The 19733-nt window shown below is 37.3% G+C and overlaps 1 protein-coding gene across 1 annotated transcript in view; it reads right to left on the reverse strand.

Moving 5' to 3' along the window:
• Positions 1–10676: 10676 nt before the first annotated feature.
• The window catches only part of AGMO (alkylglycerol monooxygenase), a 390649-nt gene continuing 381592 nt past the window's right edge, over positions 10677–19733 (reverse strand). The window contains exon 13 of the mRNA XM_061413606.1: positions 10677–11422. Coding sequence (XP_061269590.1) covers positions 11348–11422 — 75 coding nt within the window. The 3' untranslated portion in view covers positions 10677–11347. The remainder of the gene's footprint in view (positions 11423–19733) is intronic.

Genomic DNA, 19733 nt, shown 5'->3' on the forward strand with positions numbered 1-19733 from the left:
GGGCTAAAGAGACACATTTAGGGGTTTCAGTCTACAGATGATGTTAGTACTATGATTGGGTGATGACACCTAGACAGTGAGTGCAGACATCAAGAAAACTCAAAGACTGAGTTCTAAGCCCTCAGCACTGAAAGGATTAGGGAAAAGAGAGATGAGAAAACCCAGCAAGAGGGGTCCATGAGTTCAGAGAAAAACAAGTGAGTGAGTTATTCTGTTAACTGAGGGAAGAAAGTATTTGAAGGTGGACAGTATGGTAACTCTCAGTGCTTGCTGAGAAGTCCAGCAATGGAGTGGCCTTGAACTGGTGATTGGACTTAACAATTGAGCATTGTGCTATTTCGGAAACAGCAAATTCAGAGAAGCATTAAGGGTAGAAATTCCCAACTAGGGTGTGTCCATGGGAGAATGGGAAGAGAGAAATGAGAAACAAGGATTACAGATAACTCCTTGAAGGCAATTTGAGTAAGGTCATGGAGATAAATGGGCTTCCCTGGTGGCTCAGAGGTTAAAGCATCTGCCTCCAATGCGGGATACCAGGGTTCGATCCCTGGGTTGGAAGATCCCCTGGAGAAGGAAATGGTAACCCACTCCAGTATTCTTGCCTGCAGAATTCCATGGACGGAGAAGCCTGTTAGGCTACAGTCCACGGGGTTGCAAAGACTCGGACACGACTGAGCAACTTCACCTTCACCTTCACCTTCACCATGGAGATAAATAGGGTTAGCTAAAAGCAAAGGAGGAATGAACTAATACCTCTTTTAAATTTGGGACAAATAACAGCATTTTTATACACTGACAAAAATAATACAGATAGAAGAAAAACAGAATTGCTAAAGCAGATGGAAACTGTGACCCAAGCACAGAGGTTAGCTTTATTTAAGAGCAGGAGTAGCTCATTAATAGACACAGGTTTGGGTGGTAGGTTAGATAGGTGAAGTTCTCTTTGTTTGTTTTCAGTGAAAAAAGGAACAAGGTCATTAACCAATACTGAGGACATTTTCAAAGTTTGAGGTGCAGGAACCAGTCATCAAGGATTATGGAGGAGTGAACAGAGCTGGGGAAGGACAGCATGATAGCTCAACAGAATTAAAAGCTCACTTGAGGTGTGCAGCCATGAATAGGTAAGGCCGTTTTCATGGCTGTGTATTTATCCATTTTCAGCTACAAGGGGACAGACATGCAGAAGACCTATAGTTGGATTTAACCATTTTGGTGATATATCAATACTAAGACCAAAAGAGCAGTTATAATGATCGACCATGAAATTCAACTATCTAGAAAATAAGTGCTGGCAACTCACTCCAGTATGCTTGCCTAGAGAATTCCATGGACAGAAGAGCCTGGTGGGCTACAGTCCATAGGGTCACAAAGAGTCGACACAACTGAAGCGACTTAGCACACACACACTTTATCTGTTTTAGATGTGTTCTTCTTATTATCCTATTTAATCCTGTGACCCACAGAGTCACAAAAAGTTGGACATGACTGAAGGGACTTCATGGACACACACAAGAAAGTAAGTAAATACATGAGAAAGGGAGAGGAGGTGGAACGGCAGAAGAGATGCCTTGGTGGGGCAGAGGTTTGCATGGGGTACCCAGGCAGTGAGCTGATAAGAGAGAGCAGCGGTCAGAGCTATGTCTGAACAAACTATGTGTGAATAACAGTTATTGTAATGACAACAGGCTTGATAGAAAGTGGACAACAAAATCACTGGGGCAAGGAGACCAAGGAATCGAGATGCTAGTATAACAGAGAGATCATTTATGTGATTGAATTACTGAGAATCACAACAGGAGGGGAACTGGAGAAACAGTCCGTGAGCCACCAGCAAGTCTTTGTGCTGCAATCACTGTTGCTGAATTTGTCAAACAACAGAATTTTAAGGAGCATACTTTTCTTTGTATCAACAACATGTATATCACTTGTATATGTATGTATATATACATACAACTTGTATATCACATATATACAACATGTATATATACAACATGTATATCACTTTCCTCCCATACTCTCTGGGGTCTCATGAGATTGTGACAGTGATTTTCAATTATCAAGATGTCCAAATAAAGCCAAATTGTATATAGCCTTTGCCTCATATATTTCAGTACAGAGAGGTAAGTAGAGAAACAATTTCCTGTTGCATTTTTAAGCTGATAGGTTACATTTCTGAAAAAGTATAACGATTCCTTAAATGAATATTATTTACCATTTACATTTAATAATAACTTTAAAAGGTGCATGTTTTCCTGGTAGTCAGGAAGGAATTTCCTCCCGTGTTCTGGGACTTTCCCTACTGTTCCATGAGTCTGACTAGACTCATCAGTAATTTCCCGAGTTGTTTGTTTAGTGCCTGTACTCAAGGTTTCCCAGTGCTATTATGTAGTGGGCAATTATTTTTAATTTCAGAGGAAGTATTCAGTGAGGGACTACCTGAGATTTTTCTCTCCATAAGAATGAAAAGAAGGGCAAAGAAGTAATTTATCAACTAGTAAGTCAACATGTGACCATAAGTCTACAGAAGGTAAAGTAGACCAGACTTCATATAAAACTGCTTTAACTTAACTAGCAGGAAATATGAGAATAGGAGAAGAAATGGAAGGAACAGAAAAGAAAACACAAAGCAAAGAACAGACAATAGGAATTAGAAAGGGAAGCATGTCTGAAAAATAAGAATGACAATTTGTAAATTGTTCTAGGATTCTCTAATCGACGAAGGAGGCTTTATTTTTCATGTTATAACTTTATAAAAAGACAAATACCATATGATATACTTAATATGTATAATCTAAAATACGGCTCAAATGAACCTATATACGAAACAAAAACAGACTAATGGACATAGAGAATAGATTTTTGGCCAAGTGGGAGAGGAGAGGGTGGGAGATTGACTGGGATTTTGGGGTTAGTAGATGCAAACACTTACATTTAGAATGGATACATAACAAGGTCCTACTGTATAGCACAGGGAACCTTATCAAATCCCCTGGGATAAACCATAATGGAAAAGAATATAAAAAAGAATGTATGTATGTATGTGTATATAAATGTGTGTGTGTGTGTGTGTGTGTGTGTGTGTGTATGCCGTGTGCTCAGTTGTGTCTAACTCTTTGCAACCTCAAGGACCAACTGTAACCTGCCAGGTGCCTCTGAGGCAAGAATACTGGAGGGGGTTGCCCTTTTCTCCTCCAGGGGATCTTCCTGACTCAGGGATCAAACTCACATCTCCCGTGTCTCTTGCATTGCAGGAAGCTTCTTTATCCACTGAGCCATCAGGGAAGCCCATAATTACATTAAATATATATACTTAGTCACTTTGCTATATGCAGAAATTAGCAGACTACTGTAAATCAATATTATAATAAATTTAAAAATTATAAAATTAAGGTATTTCTTTGGGGGAAAATTTATTTTTAAACTTAAAAGTTCTCCTGGATATTTTGTTGAAAATATTACATAGCATTCATATTTTTAAGGGACAGAAAAGGAACAATTTCTTTATGGACAGTGGGAAAGACAATTTCAAATTACTCAGGAACCAGTAATCATAAGCTCAAAAGGAAGCTTTTGAAACATAAGAAATACTGCTGGGGCACAAAATCTCTTGCTAAATATCAGAGGATGTATTAACTTTATTTTTCCCATAGAAAAGAAATGTTTACTTTTTAGGGTGCAAAGAACCACCCCCTATCTCTGAGGAGCTATTTATTTTTGTAGATGCTAGAATTCATCTCCTGAGGTCTGAATTCCTTAAGTCTGATAGGGAGCCCTGGGAGTAGCAGGTGTTTTGATGCAGATAAACCTCAGCCCACAAATTAAAAAATACTACTCTATCAGACATCACAGATGAGACTGAACAACAAACCACTCAACATGAATCCCTGAAAGAGAACTCTTCATGAATGAATAATTAAATTTAAGAGTTGCTTAATAAGTCTTCATAAGATTGAATGGACTCTTGAAACTGGTCAATGATAAAAAACAAACAAACAAAAAAAACTGCCCTTCAAGGATTTCAATACATGAGACCAAATTTGTATTACTTAGTAAGGGTTTGTAAGGCACAACTGCTTTAATTCTTGTTATTTACTAAGTTAATATATTTAGAATTTAACTTCATTTGCAGCACTTCATCACAGGACGCATCATGTTAGTGTTTAAGAACATGGAAGAATTTCCTGTCTTCAAAATATTATGAACAGATTACATAATGCTTATAGGTAGAGTAACTGTCTAAACTGTGCCAAACAAGATTTATATCTCTCTTTCATTCATTTCAGTTCAGTTCAGTCGCTCAGTCGTGTCCGACTCTTTGTGACCCCATGAATCGCAGCACGCCAGGTCTCCCTGTCCATCACCAACTCCCGGAGTTCACTCAGACTCACGTCCATCGAGTCAGTGATGCCATCCAGCCATCTCATCCTCTGTTGTCCTCTTCTCCTCCTGCACCCAATCCCTCCCAGCATCAGAGTCTTTCCCAATGAGTCAACTCTTTGCACTCATTTACACACACACAAATGTATGCATGTACACACACACGCACACACACATACACACACACTTATTAATTAAAAAAAAATCCATTCTATTACATTGCAGACTTATAGAAGAGTATATTTAAAACTATTTTCCCAAATAAATTTCTTTCAAAAAATAAAAATAACTAACCATATGATCAAAACAAATTAAAAAAAAAACCCTCCATACTATTTATCTAGATTCTAGATAGAGTTTTCTTAAAATGAGGACTGCTCTTTGAAATAAATGCTACTGCTTCATCAGCAAATTGATTTCTTCTAGCTTTCATACAATCAGTGGTCTCACTAAGCCTCTCTCCACCCTGTGAATAGTACAGACTGATAAACATTTTATACAAGCTATATACTTATGATGAATTTTATGGAAAAATTCAACACATCATTAAACATGCATTCATTTATTAAGTATTCTTTGACTTACTGATGCAAATTAGCAGCCTGATGATTTTGTTCCTGTAGGATACTGTAGAGGATAAGGCACAGCTTCTTAGGATGTCATGTGGCTGCCGGACGCCATTGTTACACAGATTCCCCATATATCCTGTCCAGAAGGAATAGCCATCCTTGACACTGATTGACTTGGCACACATCATTTTACTGGTGAAGCTGCATTTTGTCTGAACGGGGCAGAGCGGGAGGTACAGAAACCATGATATGTGAACATCTTTCATATGTAACTTTGTGTTGAAGTGAGAATTCTCTTCACAGCACATCTATCTTTCACATCATTGCAAGAAGCCCTGGCTAAAGCCAAAAGTACAAAATTGGTGTCTACCAAACCTAATCGAGCACATTTTAATTCTGCTATTAATAATATCTTATTAAATGAAATATCAGGAGCAAACATAGAGCGATGGCATCCATATTTGTTTGATCACATCTCTTTGCCTACTAGACTTCCCTCTTCTCCCCAATCTCAGGGATGCTTACCTAGGTTTTAAACTTTCAGTTTGTATTTTTTTCCCCCACAGGCTTGTAAGTATATCCAAAATAACCTTATACTAAAGTGATATTTTTCTCAGGGTGAAATATACATGCTTAATTAGTCATTATCATCCCAGTCTTTTAATTTATATAAACAATATTCCCTTACATTGTGCATCTCTCCTGCATATTTCTGAAACTCAAGGCTAGAATCTAGAGAAGTTTTCTTTCACTCTAGATTGCTTATAGCCTCTGCTGTTGTTGTTGTTTAGTCTCAGTTGTGTCTGACTCTTTGCGACCCCATGGATTGCAGCAAGGCAGGTTTCCCTATCTTTACTATCTCCCTGAGTTTGCTCAAACTCATGTCCATTGAGTCAGTGATGCCATCCAACGATATCATTCTCTGTTGCCCCCTTCTTCTCCTCTGTAACTTTTTAATTAAAATAATTTTGAAGAATACAGACTCTCTGGCACCACTTGAATCTTACTAAACCAGAATTCCAATACTCTTACCAGGAGTTTTAATTTTTAAAAAGATCCATGGATAATCCTGATACATAAAGACCAAGGATGCTTCTTCCTATTTTCTGTAATGTAAATCTATGCAAGTTAGAATTTTGGATATATTGCTGCTAAAACAAAAGGAGAACACACCCAAGGAATGAACTTATGATTGACGGATGCTGGCGAGACTGGAATGATTGGAAAATCTGACTAAAGAGATATTACACTTGCAGAATTCCAAAAAGAAAACACAACCCACAAGAGAAAACCATCAATGCTTGCTTATTTGCTTTCTTTCTGGCCAATAACTTTTCTAATTGAGCCTTTAGTGAAGGAGGAGTTATCTGTTATGCTGTTGAGAAGAAAAGCCAGCAGTCTGGAGCAAGATCTGAAAAAATATTCCAGTAACAGATAGAACATTGTTAATCTACTTTCCTTGAGGTATATTTAAGATGGGGCCTGACTCCTTCCACAGTGCTGCTGAAAATCATGACATGAAAAGTATTTTAAGATTCTGAAAGCCAAACTAGCAACTAGCTCTGTGTTTTCTATCATTCCTTGGGATTCTGGATGGTCCAAACAAAAAATATAAAAAGGAACATAAAAAGAGACCGCATTTTCTAGCTACTGTTGCTCTCCCTAATAAATCACATTACTATTCATCATAACATACACCATACTTTAAGAAATCCCACTCAATGCTTCTGCTGAAGAGCGTACACTGAATTACTAAATTATGTGTGTGTGTGTGTCAGTCACTCAGTTGTGTTCGACTCTTTGTGACCCCATTGGAGTATAGTCCGCCAGGCTCCTCTGTTCTTGGGATTCTCCAGGCAAGAGTACTCAGAGTGCGTTGCCATTCTCCTCTCCAGGGGATCTTCCCAACCCAAGGATCGAACCCAGGTCTCCCTCATTGCAGGCAGATTCCTTACCATGTGAGCCACCAGGGAAGATTGAATTATACATAACCAGTAAAGTGAAGTGTGAGAACCTCCAATAAACCTTCATACAAGCTGATCATGTTAAATGTAACAAAGTTCGCATATTTTGTGATTAACTGAACTTTGGATACTCAATGACAGACCCACCTATCGCTGAATCTCATGGTCATGAGGTGATTAGCTTAAGTTTAACCAAAATAGTTAGAAAGCACAAGATGAAGGGAAAGTAAGTGACACAACAAATAGAGTTAGAGTAATGGGCAGTTTTATCAAATCAAGAATAGGAATGAATTTCTTTTAGACATATGGCAATCCTATTACAAAAAACCCTGGGGTCTTATTGCTCTCAGATTATATGTTCTGTTCTCATTCATCTAGTCAACTAATTTGTCCTGTAACTAAACGGCTTATTTTCTGAACTTTGTTCTTGGAGCATCAAATTGAATGAGAAATTTTCTGAACTTAAACTCCTGATACTGTATTCCAAAGGTTTACCTTGGGGATATGACATCATATAATGGTGAAACATGGCCTTCTATGTCAGAATTCAGAGGTTTTAAATTTTATTCTGACTATTGATTAAGCATGATAGGCCTGAGCACATTTTTAACCTTCCTCAGCCTTAGAATTCTCTTCTTTAAAATAGTTTCAACAGCACTTAATTACCAGGACAATACAGAGTAAAAAAAAAAAAAATTGAGTATTACTCAATAAACCAGTGTATCTTTCCTCTCTCTACCTCTTCCTTTCAGTAGATTAGCAAACCTGAGAATACTCATAATTATTTCACAGTCAGTTGGCATTTCTCCAGTACAAGTGCTGAGTAATTGGTGAGTCCCATTTTTAGTGCTTTTCTCTTGAAAGAAAGAAGAGAGAGAGGTAAAGTGCTTCTAGTCAAGCTGCTGCTGCTGCTGCTAAGTCGCTTCAGTCGTGTCCGACCCTGTGCGACCCCATAGACGGCAGTCCACCAGGCTCCGCCGCCCCTGGGATTCTCCAGGCAAGAACACTGGAGTGGGTTGCCATTTCCTTCTCCAGTGCATGGAAGTGAAAAGTGAAAGTGAAGTCGCTCAGTCATGTCTGACTCTTAGCGACCCCATGGACTGTAGCCTACCAGACTCCTCCGTCCATGGGATTTTCCAGGCAAGAGTACTGGAGTGGGTTGCCATTGCCTTCTCCTCTTCTAGTCAAGAGTAAGCTTAAATTACATGGCATCACTCAAGATTAATTTATTTTATTAATAATAGTTATATGATCTGTCATGTACTAGTGCTCAACAAGAGAAAACTAGACTGGAAAATTAATAAGGTGGAAATTAACAGGTCTTGGGCCTTGGGAACACTACCTGTCTGGGAATGGCTTCCACTTTCAGAGGCCTGAAAACTCCTAGCGTGAAAATGTTTGCATCTTTAAGAAAAGTCATTTTTAATCATAGTGAGAATAACTAAGAAAAGAAAATGGATAAATTTGATTTCACTCAAAGAAAACTAAACTTCACCATAAAAATAACTTTTATCAATTTTGAATTCTTTATTTCTATTAACTACTCTTTATATATATATATTCTAGACCACTCCTATAAATTCATATATATTCAGGTATATATACATATTTATACATGATTCATGGAGAAACCAGTAAACTGTCCTACCACATTAAAAACCTACTTAATGATTTGTGAAAGCTCTCTTTTCTTTGCTGTTCTTGAAGGCTGTAACCTATAGACTGAAGGATATTTAGGGTGTAGAATATGGGTATTCAGAGTTTTTGTGCTATGAAATTAGCAGTTTCGAGCCAGCAGATGACTCCTTGATTTAATTGGATTCTAAATACACAAATTTCAGTAAGAATTGTTGGTAAGGGAAAAGGATAGAGCCTAATATTTGTTATGGGTTCAAGTATTTGCTCTAACTCTGTGTTAAATTAAGAAGTAAAAAAACGATGAATGAAGCAAAGCCAAATCCCTACTTCTGACGCTTGAGATATAATTTGTTAATTTTTCCATCATGCAAAATTTAACCTTCTTCTGTTGGTCCAGTTTAAAAAAAAATGTGCTTCATGAATATGCACAGACACCTGCAGTTCGATCCTTTTTACTACTTCCACAACTTTTCTCTATTCAAAACTTAAAAACCATATATTAAAAATAAGTCAGCAAACTGATTGGTCTCTTTAAACCAGCAAAGAGCAGAGGCAAAGCTCAGTGAAGAATAGTATTAACTGTTTTAGTGCTGATAGGTTTGGTAACTTAAACTGTGACTTTAAGGAATAAATGGGCAGAAGACCTGAATAGACATTTCTCCAAAGAAGACATTGTTGTTATTTGGTCTCTAAGTCATGTCCAACTCTTTTCTGACCTCATGGACTATAGCTGCCAGGCTACTCTGCACATGGGATTTCCCAGGCAAGAATACTGGAGTGGGTTGCCATTTTCTTCTCCAGGGGATCTTCATGACCAAGGGATTGAACCCCCATCTCCTGCATTGGCAGGCAGATTCTTTACCACTGAGCCACCAGGGAAGCCCAGAAAAGACATACAGATGGCCAACGAACACAAGAAAAGATTCTCAACACTGCTTATTATCAGAGAAATGCAAGCCAAGACTATAATGAGGTATCACCTCACATCAGTCAAAATGATCATCATCAAAAAAATCTATAAAAATAAATGCTGGAGAAGATGCAGAGAAAAGGGAACTCTCTTACATTGTCGGTGGGAATTTACAGCGTTACAGCCAATATGGAGAGTGGTATGAAATTCCTTTAAATACTAGGAATAAAATTACTGTATGACCCAGCAATTCCACTACTGTGCATGAACCCTGAAAAAAACCATAATTCAAAAAGACACATGTACTCCAATATTCATAGAAGCACTATTCACAATAGTCAGGACATGGAAGCAAAGTAGATGTCTACTGACAGATGAATGGATAAAGAAGTTGTGGTATATTTATACAATGGAATATTACTCAGCCATACAAAAGAATGAATGTGAGTCAGTTGAGCTGAGTTGGATGAACTAGAGCCTGTTATACAGAGTGAAATAAGTCATAAAGAGAAAAACAAACATCATATATTAATGCATATATATGGAATCAGAAAAACAGTACTGATGAATATGTTTTGCAGGGCAGGAATAGAGAGTCAGACGTAGAGAATGGACTTGTGGACACAGCAGGAGAAGGAGAGGGTGGGACGAATAGAAAGAGCCTCATCGACATATATACACCACCATGTGTAAAACAGACAGCTGGTGAGAGGCTGCTGTTTAACACAAGGGGCCCAGCCTGGCGATCTGTAAGGACCTAAAGGGGTGGGATGAGGAATGTGGGAGGGAGTTTCAAGAGAGAGGTGGTACACACATACTTACAGCTGTTTTGCATTGCTGTACAGGGCTTCCCTGGTGACTCAGAGGTTAAAGCATCTGACTCCAATGCGGGAGACCCAGGTTCGATCCCCGGGTCAGGAAGATCCTCTGGAGAAGGAAATGGTAACTGAGAATCCCATGGACGGAGAAGCCTGGTAGGCTACAGTCCATGGGGTCTCAAAGAGTCAGACATGACAGAGCAACTTCACCTTCACAGCAGAACCAATACAACTTTGTAAAGAAATTATCCTTCAATATAAAAAAAGATTAAACAACAACAGCAAAAAAATCTAAGAAATACTCAAAGAGGGAAAGTTTGAACTATTTCCTGTTTGTCAGCTCCAACCTAAAGAAATACATGGCAGATTTTTACAATTCCCATGAAAAATGTACACAGAATACCTGGGGTAATTTTATTTAGAGAGTATTATTAACATGATTGTGAGACAATTAAAAATAATGCAGAAATACTCCACACTCTGTCTCAATTTGACAGAATAAATTGACCAAACATATTAGACATAGGCATCACAAATAATCTGTTGAATAAATGAATTCTGACAAATCCTGCTCATTTTCATTTTAGTGATGTCATTTTGTGCAACGTTACTCCTTACGTTATATGGCTTTCAAAGGTAAACCTAGCCTTAGGCAGACAACTCATGTAATACATTTTTATGACAACAAATATGTTTCCAAGCACAATTTTAGCAGACAGCAAGTGAAAAATTGTCAAACCAATGAAAATAAAATCTTCATTCTTTCAGCTGTTTTGAAGTTTTATTACTTCTCATACTCATCGGCTTAGATGTTACCAGTGTACATAATATCATTCTATTTGACATCATTTTCTTTCCACCCTAGGAATAAAGTAACTGCAGCTGACTTTAATTTTAATAGAGAATGATAAATGTGAAAAGGAAGCAAGAGTACATAGATGTTATCTACCTTTCATTAGAAAAACTGTTCACACAATCATTATATAAGATAATTATATTTCCATAGAGAGTTGTAACATATTACAATTGTGGACAAATGATTAAAACAAGAGAATTGTGTACAAACGTAAGTTATCTCCAAGGGTCTGAGACAAGTTGCTTCACACTCCTTACTCCCCAGAAAGCAATGCAGATGGAAAAAAATATCTGAAGAAATAAAACACAGAGAGGAAGAACAATTAAAATGGATTCAACACTTCAGTTCAACTGAGTTAGAAATTCTAGGGGAAAGTGAATAAACGTATTTTAAACAATTAAATTATTCAAATTTAACCTAGCGGTTGTTCAATAATAGAATTTAGCCAATCCAGCTTAAAACACATTATATGAAGAGTAGGATTAAAAAGCTCTGTTTCTGCAGCTTAAAAAAATACCGTCACAGATCTGGGTCATTTCTAGGGATGAGGCTATAAAATTAGTGAATGAAACAGAACTGCCTTCTGGCACTTGGAAGATGTCTTCTGGCATTTGCAACATGCAACATACTGCATGTTGTTTGTATTGTACTAAACAACCTCATTATTTATATAGTTTAAGAAGCCTTTGGAAAAGGAGAAATAAAAATGTTATTAAGGAATCATTCCTCTCTGAGGCAATGTGACCTAGCATATCATGAACTTCACCCAATATGAATTAGATTTTAAAGACTGCTGACTTAACTTCTTAGTCTCTTGATCTTACCAGACATAAAACTGTAACTGCAAAATTCTCTTTAAAATTTAAGAAACTGCTGAATCATGATAAGCAGCCATAAGAGTTCACTGAGTTTATTCCTTTTGCTTTCAAGTGACACCACATATTCCCAATAAATCATCAAAATTTAGCCAAATAAAATTGTTGAGTTCTTATAGTCCTAACAAGAATAATTCCGCCATCCTCAGTAAGAGTTCACAGGTTGCAGAATTCCCCACTGTGTGTTATCTAAATGCCATAGTGACCCAAACACACACCTCTTTGACTCTTCTTGAGGTAACATCTAGGCACTAGTCATAGTCGTACACCTAGGAGGTTTCCAAAGTCAACCTTTCCCTTTATCTATGCATTAAATTAAGCTATATGATTTTACTTTCATGATCCTCACATTTTAGGTGTTATTAGAGTGATGATGAAAAATGCTCAAACAGCTGGGGACATGTGGATAGCTGTGAAAGTTTCTCAATATTTTCTTTTATTGTGCAAACTTCTTCAAAAGATTAAAATAGGACCATGTGCCTCTTCCCCGAAAGATCACTATTACTGAAAGATCCAGTAAAATGCATACAAAGAAACATGTTTAAGTAAAAAGATGAAGGCATGGGGAATGTTTTGCGGTTTTGCGGTGACAGACTAAAATGAAGCCAAAGCTGTTGGCTGAGGCCAGTCATGCAATCACAGAAAATACCTTGAACTCCCTTGATTTTGCTATTAAAGCCTGGATATGAAAATAACAACAAGACCTTCTTAAACCTGGATATTTAGATTAGATGGATAATTAGATTATAGGTTGTTCAGTTTCACATGAACCTTCTTTTTCTACAGAACCATTATCCTTCATTAACTAATGTGATAGTTTTATTCAAATCCATGTATTACTTCCAGCCTATAACATCAACAGTATAAAAAAAAGTAGCAAGAATAAAATAAAAAGTTATATTGAGGCAGGAGTTAAGAATAACATTAACATTCTGGAGTTGCCTCAGAAATCAAATGCAGTTTATTTAAAGGCTGGTTTTGATTTTGTTTCTTTTGACTGTGATTCAAGTAAAATGACCTCATGGGATTTCTCATGGTTGTACCAAGCAAAGTAATATCAAGAAAAGGAAGTATTTGTGAAAGGTAGTAGACTGCACAGTGAATTACATTTATATATGAATATGGGTTAGTGGTGACAGAGGGATAGCTGAGAAGACAGTTTTCAAGTGGAACAGAGGTGATAAATCTATGATATCAGTGTAAATAGTTTAATTTAGGTCCATAATATTAATTGAGCAACTTGTGCTGTGCAAGGCACTGGGATCTGAAATATATTTGGCAGTAAAAGTTTTTATTGGTTTTGAAACTAATGCGTAGGGTCACATGGATTATTTCATTGGTTGAAGTCTAGGAAGTATGATTTCAGTGAAATCTGTAAAACTGTATGTACAATTTTGTGAGTCTGTCATAATTCTTCTGGTCCTTACTCTCTACCTACTAGATGATCTGTACTTTCATCTTGGGTCTCTGAAATATTAAGAACTTCTGATCTAACAAGAGAATGAAAAAGATTATAATTTAGTACATGCTTTTGCTGTTAATTCACTACTTCTCAACTGTATCTTTCTACTATAATTCCAGTACTACTTTCTTAAGGAGCTGTTCCTAACTGAAACACAGGGATCTTGTCTTTTCCAATTAACCAAACTGCTTTTAGGGCTTTCCTGGTGGCTCAGATGGTAAAGAATCTGCTTGTAATGAGGGAGACCTGGGTTCGATCCCTGGGTTGGGAAGATCTCCTGGAGAAGAGAATGCCAACCCACTCCAGTATTTTTGTCTGGAGAATTCCATGGACAGAGGAGTTTAGCAGGCTACAGTCCAAGTGGTCACAAAGAGTCGGACACAATTGAGCTTCTTACCAAAAAATGCAATGTTGCACAGTTTGTGGTTTTGTTTTCTGTTTTTGGTTTCCTATTTTTTTTCAGGCCCCTTGTGTTACCACTCCAAGTAGATGGAGAAGAAAAGCTAATGAAGAACAGGGATCAGATTCACATTCAAGATTAATGTGCAATGAGACCCTTGCTTAGGCTTGGCACTGTCTTAGGTGCCTTTACTAGATTATAATGTTTTATTTTCATGGCAAACTTGGGAGAATTAGCGAACAGTTTGTTGGTGAGCAATGGGAACTCATCGTTTATGTGTTTTACCAAGGAGTAAATATTAAATATCAGAATATTAATCATGAAATATTAAATATCAGAACTGTTGTGATGTTTTTTGTTTACTTAATGACCTCCAGAAAATCAAACTACACATCCTGGAAAATTAGTTCAGTGAATGTGTACATCAATAATGAATTCATTTTCTCTTTTAGTAATCACCTATATTTTTTGCCAGTAACTACTAGATTGCTAAGACCTTTTCACAATCAATATTTTAAGCACAAAGTGGATTTTTTAAAATATATAATGAAATCCAAATTGGCACATGATCATAGAAAGTAAACACAATGAATAGGTCCTTCTCAAAATATTCATGACTGAACTAGACACCCCGTTTTATTAGAAAATAGTTAAGGAAGAAAACACTGATTTGCTTTTATATTTTTCAGTGTGTTTATATATATAATAGATATAAACATGTATTTCATATATAATTTTAACATGGAAAATTACTTAACATGGACTCAGTATGATCACTTGATTACTACAGTCATTTCATTTAAAATTTTCCCTCATCCAACCTTTCTCTCAATTTTTGTATTAGGCTGTTCCTTTTAGTTCTCCATATTTGATCAGGTTAAATGTGTCATTCAAGATTAAATATTCATTAAAATATTTCTCAATCAACTATTTGTACAATGAAGGCAAGAGAACCACTACTTAGGCTAGTGTAAGAGTAAATGGCAACCATAGCATTTTTTTTTTTTTACAATATTCTTCCTTAATCTCTAGATATGATGTTTCCGGATACATAAACAAACTCAATGAACACTTATTTTACTCTAGGTCTGGGCAAGTCCCATGATTTTAACAGCTGGATTCAAAATATGAAACAGAGGAAGTTCACTCTTGGTGTCAAGCCCTCCCCATGTAACACATCATTAGTGGCCCTTGTCTTCAGGCTATTTCCTTGACTTCCCAGAGCCCTGGACTCTGATGCTTGAACTTTGGCCTGTACAGATGCTCTCCACGTTTTCTCCACCCCTTTCCCCAAAGTTCATCATCTGGCAGGTGGCTAATCTGAGCCATTAATCTATAATAAAATGTCAGTGGGAACTGACATGTCATTGTGCTGCTCCTCCCTGTTAGATAGAGACCTTATTAAAAATGGAGCAAATCTGGCATCTAATATTTTTAAACTTTTAAAAATTGAAATACGGTTAATTTACAATGTTGTGCTAATTTCAGGTATACAGCAAAGTGATTCAGTTATACATGTGTATATATATATATATATATATATATATATATATCTTCTTTTTCAGATTCTTTTCCATTATAGGTTATTACAAGATACTGAGTATAGTTCCCTGTGCTATACAGTTGGTCATTGTTGGTTATCGATTTTATATTCAGTAGTGTGTATATGTTAATCTTAAACTCCTAATTTATCTCTCATCCCTCCCCCTCTATCCTCTTTGGTAACCATACATTTGTTTTCTATGTCTGTGAGTCTATTTCTGTTTCATAAATAAGTTCATTTGTGTTTTATTTTTAGATTCCACATATAAGTGATATCATATAATATTTGTCTTACTTCCTTTAATAAGGTAATCTTTAGGTTCATCTATGTTGCAGCAAATAGTATGATTTCACTTTTTTATGGCAGAGTAATATTCTATTGCCTTCAAACTGTGGTACTGGAGAAGACTTCCAAGCCCTTTGGACAGCAAGGAGATCAAACTAGTCAGTCTTAAGGGAAATCAACCCTGAATATTCATTGGAAGGACTGATGATGAAGCTGAAGCTCCAGTACTTTGGTCATCTGATACGAACAGCTGACTCACTGGAAAGGTCCCTGATGCTGGGAAAGATTGAACACAGGAGAAGAGGTGTCAGCGGACGGGATGGCTGGATGCCATCACCGATGCAATGGACATGAACTTGAGCAAATTTTTGCAGATGGTGAGGGCCAGGGAGGCCTGGCTTGCCACAGTCCATGGAGTCACAAAGAGTTGGACACAACTGGGCGACTGAACAACAACAATATTCTATTGTATATATGTACCTCATCTTCCTTATCCATCAAGCTGTCAATGGAAATTTAGGTTGCTTCTGTATCTTGGCTACTGTAAACAGTGCTCCTGAAAATTGGCATGTAAGTATCTTTTTGAATTCTGGTTTTCTGTATGCTATGCTATGCTAAGTCACTTCAGCCGTGTCTGACTCTGTGCGACCCCAGAGACGGCAGCCCACCAGGCTCCCCCGTCCCTGGGATTCTCCAGGCAAGAACACTGGAGTGGGTTGCCATTTCCTTCTCCAATGCATGAAAGTGAAAAGTGGAAGTGAAGTCCCTCAGTTGTGTCCGATTCTTAGCAACCCCATGGACTGCAGCCTAACAGGCTCCTCCGTCCATGGGATTTTCAAAGCAAGAGTACTGGAGTGGGGTGGAGTGGGGTGCCATTTCCTTCTCGGATGGTTTTCTCTAGATATATACAAAGAGTGGGACTGCAGGATCATATGGTAATACTATTTTTAGTTTTATAAAGGTACCTCCATACTGTTCTTCATAGTGGCTGCACCGATTTACCTTCTCACCAACTGTGTATAAAAGGAAATTGTTAGTTGCTCAGTCATTTCCAATGCTTTGCAATCCCATGACTGTAGCTTACCAGTCTCCTCTGCCCATGGAATTCTCTAGGCAAGAATACTGCAGTGGGTTGCATTCCCTTCTCCAGGAAATCTTCCCAATCCAGGAATCAAACCCAGGCAGATTCTTTACTGTCTGAGCCACCAGGGAAACCCAACAGTGAAGAAGGGTTCCTTTTTATCCACACCCTCTCCAACATCTATTATTTGTAGATATTTTAATGATAGCCATTCTCACTGGTGTAAAGTGATACCTCATTTTCATTTTGATTTGTATTTTTCTAATAATTAGATATGTTGAGCATCTTTTCATGTGCTTATTGTCTATCAGTTTGCATTCTTTGGAAAAATGTCTGTTTAGGCCTTCTGTCCATTTTTGTTTTTTTTTTTTTTTTGGTATTAAGCTATATGAGCTGTTTGTGTATTTTTTGAAATTAATCCCTTATCAGTAGCATTGTTTGTAAATATTTTCCTCCCACTCCATATGCCATCTTTTCATTTTGTTTATAGACTAAATTTGCTGTGCAAAAGCTTTAAGTTTAATTAGGTCCCATTTGTTTACTTTTGTTTTTGTTTTTATTACTCTAGGGGATGGATCCTCCCAAAAATACTCCTGCAATTTATGTCAAAGAGTGTACTGCCTATGTTTTCTCTAGGAGTTTTACAGTATCCAGTCTTACATGTATGTCTTTAATCCATTTTTAGTTTATTTTTATAGAGGGTGTAAAAGTATGTTCTAATTTTGTTATCTTACAAGTAGCTGCCCAGTTTTCCCAGCACCACTTTTTGAAGAGACAGCCTTTTCTCCATTGTATATTCTTGCTGCCTTTGTCACAGATCAATTGACCAGAAGTGCCTGGGTTTATTTATGGGCTTTCTATCTTGTTCCATTAATCTATACGTCTGTTTGGGTCATACATGTTTGGCCATATATAATTAATGGGTCTAGATTAACCCATTACTCTATATGTCTGTTTTTGTGCGAGTACCATACTGCTTTGATGACTGTAGCTTTGTAGTGTGGTCTGAAATCTATATGGTATAATCTGTGTCATATTTGCATGGAGCAAGTTTATAGGTGTTATTTTTTTCCAACAACAATTGTTCGCTTCCTATCTCTGTATCACATTTTGGTAATTCTCACAAATTTCACACTCATTATTATTGTATTTGTTACAGTGATCTGTGGTCTTTGATGGTACTCCTATAACTCACTAAAGGTTTAGGTTATGGTTAGCATTTTTAGCAATAAAGCATTTTTAATTAAGGTATGTAAAAGCCTTTGACTGTGTGGATCACAATAAACTGTGGAAAATTCTTCAAGAGATGGGAATACCAGACCACCTGATCTGCCTCTTGAGAAATTTGTATGCAGGTCAGGAAGCAACAGTTAGAACTGGACATGGAACAACAAACTGGTTCCAAATAGGAAAAGGAGTTCATCAAGGCTGTATATTGTCACCCTGTTTATTTAACTTCTATGCAGAGTACATCATGAGAAACGCTGGACTGGAAGAAACACAAGCTGGAATCAAGATTGCAGGGAGAAATATCAATAACCTCAGATATGCAGATGACGCCACCCTTATGGCAGAAAGTGAAGAGGAACTCAAAAGCCTCCTGATGAAAGTGAAAGTGGAGAGTGAAAAAGTTAGCTTAAAGCTCAACATTCAGAAAACGAAGATCATGGCATCCGGTCCCATCACTTCATGGGAAATAGATGGGGAAACAGTGGAAACAGTGTCAGACTTTCTTTTTCTGGGCTCCAAAATCACTGCAGATGGTGATTGCAGCCATGAAATTAAAAGACGCTTACTCCTTGGAAGAAAAGTTATGACCAACCTAGATAGCCTATTGAAAAGCAGAGACATTACTTTGCCAACAAAGGTCTGTCTAGTCAAGGCTATGGTTTTTCCTGTGGTCATGTATGGATGTGAGAGTTGGACTGTGAAGAAGGCTGAGCGCTGAAGAATTGATGCTTTTGAACTGTGGTGTTGGAGAAGACTCTTGAGTGTTCCTTGGACTGCAAGGAGATCCAACCAGTCCATTCTGAAGGAGATCAGCCCTAAGATTTCTTTGGAGGGAATGATGCTAAAGCTGAAACTCCAGTACTTTGGCCACCTCATGTGAAGAGTTGACTCATTGGAAAAGACTCTGATGCTGGGAGGGATTGGGGGCAGGAGGAGAAGGGGACAACAGAGGACGAGATGGCTGGATGGCATCACTGACTCAATGGACGTGAGTCTGAGTGAACTCTGGGAGTTGGTGATGGACAGGGAGGCCTGGCATGCTGCGATTCATGGGGCCGCAATGAGTTGGACAGGACTGAGCGACTGATCTGATCTGATCTGATATAAAGTCGTTAAAGACATGATTGAATTATACACTTAAGAGACTATAGGGTAAACATAATTTATCTGCAGTGGGAAACCAAAAAAATTGTGTAACTCATTTAGTACAGTATTCCTTTACTATGGTGTTCTGGAACCAAATCTGTAATATCTCCAAAGTATGACTGTACTTCACTGTGTACATTTTCAGCCAAATTTAGACTTCTGTGTTGCTTTCCTAAAATTCTTCTGGAATGAATGTGCCTATTTAGTATCACTAACAAATCACACCCTACCTATAGAGTGAAGAATTTAAAAATTCTTTCTCTGATATTGGTGAAGTCCATAAGATACAAGTTAACTGGCTATTTAACACAAGGGTAACAACCACAACAGCAGCAATTTTTTTTTAAGGGAAGCACATTAAATATACAGAAGTTTTACTGAATTATTTGAAGAAAAATAAAACCAATTCTTTGTTAAGTATACTTTTGAACAATATATATTTTTTAAAGATGACTACTGTCTACTATATAGATAGGAATTTAAAATCAGATCTGAATGGATAAAAAATATCTCTATTTCCTATTAATGCAAGAGAATAAATAAACACAAACAGAACTAGAATAGAAAGTGAAGCCACAT

Source organism: Bos javanicus, chromosome 4, assembly GCF_032452875.1.
Source record: "Bos javanicus breed banteng chromosome 4, ARS-OSU_banteng_1.0, whole genome shotgun sequence".
In the NCBI taxonomy this organism is placed as follows: domain Eukaryota; kingdom Metazoa; phylum Chordata; class Mammalia; order Artiodactyla; family Bovidae; genus Bos; species Bos javanicus.